Source organism: Volvox carteri (assembly GCF_000143455.1).
Source record: "Volvox carteri f. nagariensis unplaced genomic scaffold VOLCAscaffold_29, whole genome shotgun sequence".
Classification (NCBI taxonomy): domain Eukaryota; kingdom Viridiplantae; phylum Chlorophyta; class Chlorophyceae; order Chlamydomonadales; family Volvocaceae; genus Volvox; species Volvox carteri.
In genome coordinates, this window is record NW_003307572.1 from 1,353,870 (window position 1) to 1,362,793 (window position 8,924).

At 50.5% G+C, this 8,924-nt stretch overlaps 2 protein-coding genes across 2 annotated transcripts; one reads left to right on the forward strand and one right to left on the reverse strand.

Annotated features, from left to right (window-relative positions):
• Positions 1–444: 444 nt before the first annotated feature.
• On the forward strand, positions 445–5,075 carry VOLCADRAFT_93105 (uncharacterized protein; the record flags this gene model as incomplete). Its single annotated transcript, XM_002952345.1, has 6 exons — positions 445–830; positions 1,720–2,032; positions 2,464–3,141; positions 3,394–3,587; positions 3,862–4,241; positions 5,050–5,075. The coding sequence occupies 6 exons, from the start codon at positions 445–447 to the stop codon at positions 5,073–5,075; spliced, it is 1,977 nt and encodes a 658-aa protein (XP_002952391.1).
• Positions 5,076–7,418: 2,343 nt separating this feature from the next.
• VOLCADRAFT_93106 (uncharacterized protein) lies at positions 7,419–8,126 on the reverse strand (the record flags this gene model as incomplete). Its single annotated transcript, XM_002952425.1, has 1 exon — positions 7,419–8,126. One exon carries the CDS (start codon positions 8,124–8,126, stop codon positions 7,419–7,421), a length of 708 nt encoding a protein of 235 aa, XP_002952471.1.
• Positions 8,127–8,924: the final 798 nt, after the last annotated feature.

The window sequence follows — 8,924 nt, forward strand, 5'->3', positions numbered from 1 at the left end:
GATCATCAACAGAGCATGTTGGAGGCCATGCAATGGGAACCCGCACATCTGGCAAGGATGTTGGAACGTATGTGGGCTCACCGAAACTCAATTACCCCCTTTGGACGCTAGCCTGGGCTGATGTGCGGTGTTTTCCTTTCCTCCGTGGCTTTTACGCATTGTAGTATTGCCCTTGGGCCTTCGGCTTGTATGGGTAGTCTTACAGGTATGAGGTCACGCACCCCCAACCATGTAACACACACACATATCTTGGCGCCTCCCAGCCCTCCATACCACAGGTATCCAAAGCCGCGGTTTTGTAGCCAATTGGCTGTTGGCATCCTATGGCTTTGCTTCAAGGTATTGCCTGCATAATGCTTCCTCATCTCCTTTGCTCAGCCCCAGATGACCTGGCCCCGGTGACTCCCTGTTCCGCTGTCCCTGTGCGATCTGCCATTACCAACTATGCACCGGTGCTGCACTCTGGGCAGGTTTTTCTGCTCGCCACTCCCGTGTTCTGTTGCCAATCAGCTCAAGACTACTGTGCTGTACACACCCGCGCTCGCCATACTACCCAGTGTCGCATATGTGGAGTACGGCAAAGTGCCAAAGATGTACCTGGGGCCGTGTACGGCAATAAATGACACATCAGGTTGCAGCGTCTTCGCACTGGGCCTTACGGTTTACGGTGACGGCCGACGAATGTTGTTAGATCTGACGGGGTCCATTACCGTACAGCCAACTATCAGCTGCGAGCAGGGCAGTGGCGACAGCAAGAAGCAATGTAAGACGTGCACGATGGAGATGCTTCACCTGCCGCGGGGGTGTCTGCCAGGAACTTACAAGTACAAGTGAGTTGTTCGGTCAAAAGGGCAGAAAGTTGCATAACGCAAGCAAGCCGTCTATCGTTATCTTGCGTTGATTGCGGTCGGTACGGGAAAAATCTTAATCGTTTTAAGGAATTACGGTCGTCATTTTTCACCTACCCCAAAATTTACGTCAATTAGTGATTGCTAATTGTCAGGTCGCCCGCCAGAGCTACATCTGTCCACTGAGTGTGTAGTCGTGACTCACGACTCGTGAGCGGTAATCCTCAGTAGTAGACCCAACAGGATGTTTTCTGCTCAAATTATTTACGCTTTAGCATTGCGAATCGCGGCTTGCAGTTGGCAACACCCTACGAGCTATCCTCTCGCATCAAGCTGGCATCTAAGACATCATTAGGACGACTTAAAAGTCCCCAACCGGAAGCGAGCCTGGCATGGCGATTGGCATGCGTCGTAAACTGCCGGGGCACTTGCCATTTGCAATTTTGGCAGCTGCATTACGAGAATCAACCAAATTTGATTTGGCAAAACTCGCGGCTTTTCCTGCCTCGGCCTCTGTGTTTCAGTTTTTATTCATAAGGTTGCCTACGTTTAGTCATCGTCTCCAAGACTTGCATGACCTACTTTTCACACTTACAGCGGATTATGATATGATTGCTGACCGTTGAGAGAAGTTTGGGGCATGGTTAGAGAAATTCAGTGCCGCACTGGTGGTTAGGAAATTCTGCTCTTGGCCGTCTTGACGAATGTTACGGTCCGACAGTCCACATCGTGATAGCAAATAACGACAGCGACCATGCTTTCCGTGATTTACGAAGCCATAAACCGCTATACAGAAATACCATATGGCTCCACCCCTATGCGGAGTATATCCCCCGTGGCGAGCGGCATACACTGTTCCTGCATGCTGCAGGTTTACTGCGAGTAACGGCTACAGCGAAGTCACCTCGTATCGCACCGTACATGTGTACTACAAGTCCTCCACGCTCGTCTCATTCCCATCACCGTTATCCGCCCCCGCCAACTTCAAGTACAACAGTGCAACCTTAGTGGCGGAGCATGCGGCCGCTATCAACACTAGTGTCGCATCACTGGCAGACACCTCCGCCTCAATCCTCCCGGCGCTCATAACCATGAACGCTACCGAGCCGTACAAGATGGCATTCTCGTACGCCGCCAATCGCTTGGCGTCATTGGGATATGACTCCTCAGACATACAACTGCTGGTGGGTTGCTATAATTTCTCCCTCGAATGTGTTTTACTTATTACTGTTTACTGAATGGAGCTGTGATTAGGTTGTGTCATGGGAAGATAGCTGGCAGCTGATCAGCTCTACTCCCACATGCAGAACGAAACCCCCATCTGCCCTCTGGAATGCAGTCACATGTCCCTCAGTGGCATGACCTCATGCACTTAAGCTTGCTCTGCGAAATGGTGATTTCCTCCTGATATACAGCATATGGGTGTTTTCTGATGGTGAAAAGGAATCCTGGGGATTAGATTGAGGGGGTTTCTCCGCAGTCTTTGCTTTACTTATTACTTCTGGCGAACATAAAGGCAGGTAAAGTCCGAGGGCAAAGTGTGAACCTTAAGGTGACCGCATGGTTTGTGTGCGCCAAATGCGCGTATTTTCCTCCACAAAACCACTATGCACAGGGTGCAAGCACAGAGCAAGTATCAAGCGCTACCACCGTGCTCCGTGTGGCGGCGGCAATACACACCTACCTGCCCTCAGCCGTACACCGTGGTGCTGTCGCTGATTTCAACAACTTCACATCGCTTTTCATGGATGACCCATCTTTTCGCCACGAGAAGCTGTTGGAGGTCTTCGGATACGACACCAGTACGGGAACAGTGCACCTGGCTGGTGATGCTGACGTCAGTGGTATTACCCATCATCGCCGTGAACTAAGTGAAATGCAGCCTGATGACGCCAGCGATTTGAAGCACTCCTTGGCGGTCCACTATCCGGCCAACAGCGTTGGCGGCAGCATTGAAGGCCACCTTGCCCGGGGGTCACGGGCCCAGAAGGCATTGGAACTCGATGGTACCAGCCATGGAATTGTGGAGGACTTGATTTTGGAGCTGCTGATGGCAAACATCCACAATCGGGATCGTGGTGGAGGCGGCAGCTCCATCCCCGACCGGGATGCCACTGGTGACGTATACCATCACACACTGGTCCCTGCTGCGGGGAGGTGGCTGGTGGCAATTGCAGAGGCACTCTGGCTGCCCTTGCGGCTCCTGACACCACAGAAGGACATTGGTGCTGACACCAGTGGCGGGGATGCAACCATGGTGACAGGGCTCCCCAACCTAACTCCAAGAATGCCGGTGGATATTGCCTCTGGGGAAAGTGGTAGCGACAGCAATGGTATTGACATGCATCATTTACAAAGGCAATCGGTGGAAGATGGGCTTGGCAGTCACAGTCAGCAGCGGCTGCTACGGCAGCAGCAGCAGCTTCCTGGTGATGGCCCAGCAATTACTGCTGCACTAAGCACTGAGCCTGGCTCTGAAAAGATCAGTGATGATACTGCCGCGGAACTGCCCGATGGTGCCTCATCGTCTGTTTCCCTCGTGCAGATGCTCATAGAAGCGCTTTCACAGCAGGCAGTGGAGCTGGCGATGGAGGCTTCAAGTATAGCAGCTCGGATGAGCAGCGGTGATCTAGATAGTGGTCCGCAGGCAGCAGACCTGCGTCAGTCAGCAGAGGAGATGTTATCATACTCGCAGCTTTTAACAGACATGACTAGTGTGGCCGTGGACACGCAAGCTAGGTGGGGACACTTCCACATGTCATTGAAACAACGAGCATGCTGATAAGTATTGCACCAGGCATGTTAGTAAATCTGATAGGTGCTGTGAAGGGCATGTTTGGGGGTTGCTAAACCTAATTGAGTTACAACAGGAGGAGGGTGCTGAAAGAGTTCTGTTGTGCAAGGGGCCATGCATGGAGCATATGCTTGGTTTTCTCCCGTCTTCTGTTAACATATTATCACCCTCCCTGTGGACGCCCTTCCATCCGCGCATCCATTGACTGTAATCACCCAGCCTGGATGAGATCATCATCACTCAAAAGGAGCTGCGGTCAGTGCTCGCTGCAGCCGCTGGCGCCTCCGCTGCCATGCAAAGCTTGGTGACGACTGCTGCTGCAGCATCCAATGCAAACGCTGATGCTGCAGCCACCGCTGCTCGTCAGCTGCTGATAGATCTGGAAGCAGGCGCGAGTACGTCCGCATCAGCGGCCGTTAAAGCAATGCATCTGGCAGAGGCGGCATTGGGGGAGGTTGAGTACGTGTGGATAAACTGCGGGGATGACCTGGCAGATGATACACAACGCGCATTGCTTCAGTGGCGGTTCCATATCAATGTGTACAGTACTACGGATGTGGACGCCGGTGATGATAACCCCACAGCGGGGGTATCCAACGGTGAGTATTTAAGAATAAAAGCTGGAGGGATGGTAAGATTGATGGGGGCACGTAGTAGAGTTGGTAAGTTGAGCAGGAGAGCTATGACATAAATGTTTAATATTGGAGCCTCCTCACCTTCCTACTCTGAAGGACTGGACAGCTCCTACAATTCAGGGCTGACATCACTGTGTGTGTTTGTGTGTGTGTGTGTGTGTGTGTGTGTGTGTGTGTGTATGTTGCACCTTGCGTTGGATTGCCCTCAAACCGGGTCCTTATGAACAGGGGGCCCAGGGGATAGCTGATGGCCATCCGATTCGACACATCTCAGAGAAGTCACAAGGAAAACAATTATCCTACTGCACTCACATCAAGCCGAGTTGGCCGAACTAGCCGAATTATTGAACGCACCATCAGCTATTAGAGACCCTATTTAGCCAGGATCTGTGGAGAAGGTTTGCCAACTTCAGCTGGTCATGAGCTATGTCGTTGCTGGGCAGTCTAAGAAAACATGCTTTCGTCCATCTTCCAGCGTTTATACGACGAAAACACCTTAACAACCGAAGGATGTCGACAGGATTTAGCGTACTGGCATCCCTATGGCATAAACATGTTGGTTACCGACCGTTTTTAACACTACCGGGGATCATTAACCGAACCGACCGATTAACGATTGTTAAAGACACGGTAACCGGCCAGTTGGGTTAACGGTCAGTTGAGTTAACGGTCAGGTAGGCTGGTGATCAGAGTGGCTGTCTTGATCTCAAGGTAAACATGTAGTTACAGCAATCTAGGCCATACATGCATATCTGTCACCCCTGTCACCCAGTCATGTCACCGTATCAATCTATCTAGGAATCAACATTGCCTGCCATTCAGGTTGAATAGCAGTCTAGATGTTCATCTCTCAACTGTAGCATCACTATTACAACTTTTCAGTCTCCATGCATGTATGTGGAAACTAGCTTGCCGCGGCTGCTGCCTCCTCGAACGGCAACCCCATCTAGTGCTTGTATTTCGCCATCTTGATGCTAATATGGTTGTTTCCTGCCCGAGGATAGGGTCACGGGGTGCAACAACCAACCTCTCGTAGTTCCATGCCTGGTATGACGACATGAACCGACATCGAAGCTTGAAAAGGATTGCTCCCTCAGGGCGGGCTTTCCGGTACACCAATCCTTACTATCGTCATATGAAAACCCGGCGGGTAAGCCATCTCACACATCAATATGCATGCCCCTCAAGAGGCGGAAGAGCTTCAATCCCCAGCCATCTGCGAGATCCTCCCAGAAGGACACCCCCTGGCATGGCTGAAGGACCCCGGTTGGGTGACTGTCTTATTCCAAAATTCAATAATGCACTCGTGATCGGCACCCAAGTAATGCAAGGGCAATTGCGAGAGTTCAGCAAGCACTAGCATGTGTGAGGGCCGAACAGCTCCCACTACTCAGCACATGTGTGTGTGTTGCACCTCAGTTCGGTTACCCAGATAGACGAGTGCCCAAACACGAGCCAGATAGAGGCCCAAGAGGCGCACCAAGATAACCCGCAGCTTCATCGTAGGGTCAACCAGACAGCTCCCGAAAAGGCTCTCCGCAAGTTGTTATGGTCCCCACGCTTGGCAGTTCGTGACAGAGCTTCATCTAGGGTGTCAGGTCCCCAGGAGCAAGTGGAGCGAACTTCTACCTCAAAGTACCTCATCCGTAGGTCAGGGCCCCACAACTTACGCTTGTCTACCTTGGCTAACAAGTTGACCTTCACTGAAATAGCCATTCGTTAAGGATGAGGACTTGTGTCGCAAGGTCCCAGATTCATTTTTGGGTCATGGCACTCATGGCTTCGGGAGTACAATTCAGATAACCCAGCTTTACAGGACTTAGATAAACATTTATGTGTTAACCACCCGAACAACTAAGAGCAAGTCAGGCATCCTTGTGCTCCTGAAAAATGTATACTGCTGTAGTGGCTGGCCGCTGAAAAGACCTCTCGAGATGCTGGTGGTCATGCTACGCGTGTATTTGTAGAGCTGCACTGTGTACCAGCTACTACAGGGAAATGTAGCTTACTACAACTGCACTCCCTTAGGCAGTTCACTGGTTGCCTATGTGCAAAATAGCCCCTGGTGCAGACCACCCTCATATGTACTACATTCCCCCCCTTTGAAGGGATCCGTCTAGGGCTCTTTCGGCCTCATACACCACCAGCCTGTGCCTACCTTCTCCTACCCTTGGGCAGTGGGGTGTTCAAGTCCACGTCACGTCATGTGCCCCTTTCACATGCGCCTAGCTGTCTTCAAGTGTTACAGGCACAGAGACAGTCCAGTTGGTTCAGCTACATTTTAATTTCGCGATCATCGCTCACTGAGTCATCAAACCCGGTATTCCACATAGGAAGCAGGGTGGTCTGGCGAAGTCCTGCAGATAGCTTAGATGCTGACTAGATGGCACAAGAACGGGCAAGTCGTAATACGCAGCAACTAGCAACCTACGAAAAGGGCCAAGATTCCCTCCAAGCAATCAATCAACAGCGATAGGGGTTTACCTTACCGACTGAGTTTGCCCGGCGTGAAGGCTATGGGCGTTGATAGGCCCACACAGGAGTTCGGCTGGTTTAGGGACGTTACTTATGTGGTTTACACAAGGGAGGACCGCACAGGGCTTATTGTCTAGCTCAAAGAACCTTACAATGTTCTGATTAGAACGTTCTGATTAGAGCCGTAAAGCGACTTTTCCAAGCTCGCTGCCGGCTATAAATACCGAAGGCACGCTATCGATCACAGGAGGCCCTCAAAAGATAAGCCTCGAGTATGACTACGACGTATAGTCCACAAATGACACAAGTGAAGCACATTATAACCGGGTGACAAAACATCCACACAAGAAATAGCTAATTCACAAGTAAAATACGTAAACATACGCAAACGAGTGTACATTCGCATCTCGACCATAAATCGATCAGCGAAGTGTGAGGTATGAACCAAACACCTTACACGAGTATAAGACAACACGAAATCCGCGTATTCATACCGATTATAACCTAAGACGATTAGAAAAGACTGTAAAATGAACGTGACGCTAAAATGTCGTGACAGCTGTCGCATCATACGACTGTAGCATCGAACAAAACACTTGCGGACTCCCCCCCCAGCGGGCGAAGCCGAGATGGTGAATGCCCGTGGAAAGCTCCATGTACGCACCCTTAAAGTAAGTGCTCAGCTAAGCTGCTATCCTTCAAAATCACACGCTTGATAACCGGATTCGTGAATACAATAAGCCAGATAAAAGACTGGTACTCAGACTCAACGGAAGGACAATTCAACATCAACAAACAATCCTGATCTTGCAGAGTGCGCAACCACTTCATGCACGCTTCATCAGCACCCGATATGTGATCAACCGGGACCCTGGCTACCACCAAGCCCTTGACCGACTTAATCGCTGCCGGAATTGCCAAATCTAACAACGCGCCAGTAATTGACAAGACTGCTGCATCTACAGATGCAAACTGCTTATCTACGCCATCGTAAAACTGAGGCGACAAGGGATCACTAAATTTTACCAGTTTCCCTTTTAAGACAAGCGCGCGCCCGAAGACAACAAAGCGACACGCAAAGGTCTTAAACCCTCGTAAGGCAATCACATTATTAACTAAGCTCCAACACAACGCTCCTCGCAACACGTCGACATGCGGCTGCGGTACGGACGGAAGTTGAAGACGTTGCTCGAATAACTGATTGGTGACCAAAGCTATCTTGAATACTGAGTGGTCTCCCGCCATAGCCAGATCCAGCGCCATCGGAACGTCCGCGGCTGAATCCAAACTCCAGTGCTCCAGTTTCGATGCGGCTGCTGCAACCGCCGCTGCTCCCACCACTCGCCTTGGGCGGGCAGACTTAGGTGCAAGCATATTGCGCAGCTGCACAACATCCACCAGCTCCAGTTCGCCGTCCTGGCAAAGCACCTCGAAGAAGTGCTTCCTGCCTCGTTTACCGGCATAGCCCTACCAACTCATAGGGGGTCTAACAGCGGCTAACAGGCGTGCCTGTTAGGAAATGTTAGCCTAACAGATTCTCTAACAGTGATGGGGCTGTCAGACGATGTTTGGGCTGGCGGCAGGTGGATCTGGCTGTTAACAACCATGTTGGAGAAGTAGAACAGGAATTGGTGCTGTTAGCCGTTGTTAAGGCTTGTCAGATGTTTTCAGACTGTATTTTAGCTCTGTCTCACGGTGTTGATGGATAATGTCGTTTAGAACAAACATTCTTGAACGGTTTGTAACGAAATGTCCTGCCTTTTGCCTAATATTTGGCAAACCATACGTTTCAAGCAATATCATCAATCATGCATATTACCTCGCTTATTAGCAAGGCACTAATTGACTGGATGAAAATCCAGGCTGCTGTTCCAAAAGCACTACTGCTGCAGTGAATTTAGGCATGAAACGAATGGCACTACTTACATGGCGTAAGGTATCCATGTGCTTCACAGTTTAGCATACGAAGCACTACTGCATTTGAAAAGCAGTTCAACGCCAATATCTGCTTACAGCCACCAGCAGGCCCACACGGTTGAATGATCTGCATCCACTCTCTCGTGACCGAAACACAACGTGCTGCACCTAAAGTAGGCCCTGAGCTTAAGATAGAAGAAAACATGTTGATGTTCAAATTCAAGATCCTCCCTTCATATCCAGTGACCTGCTCCA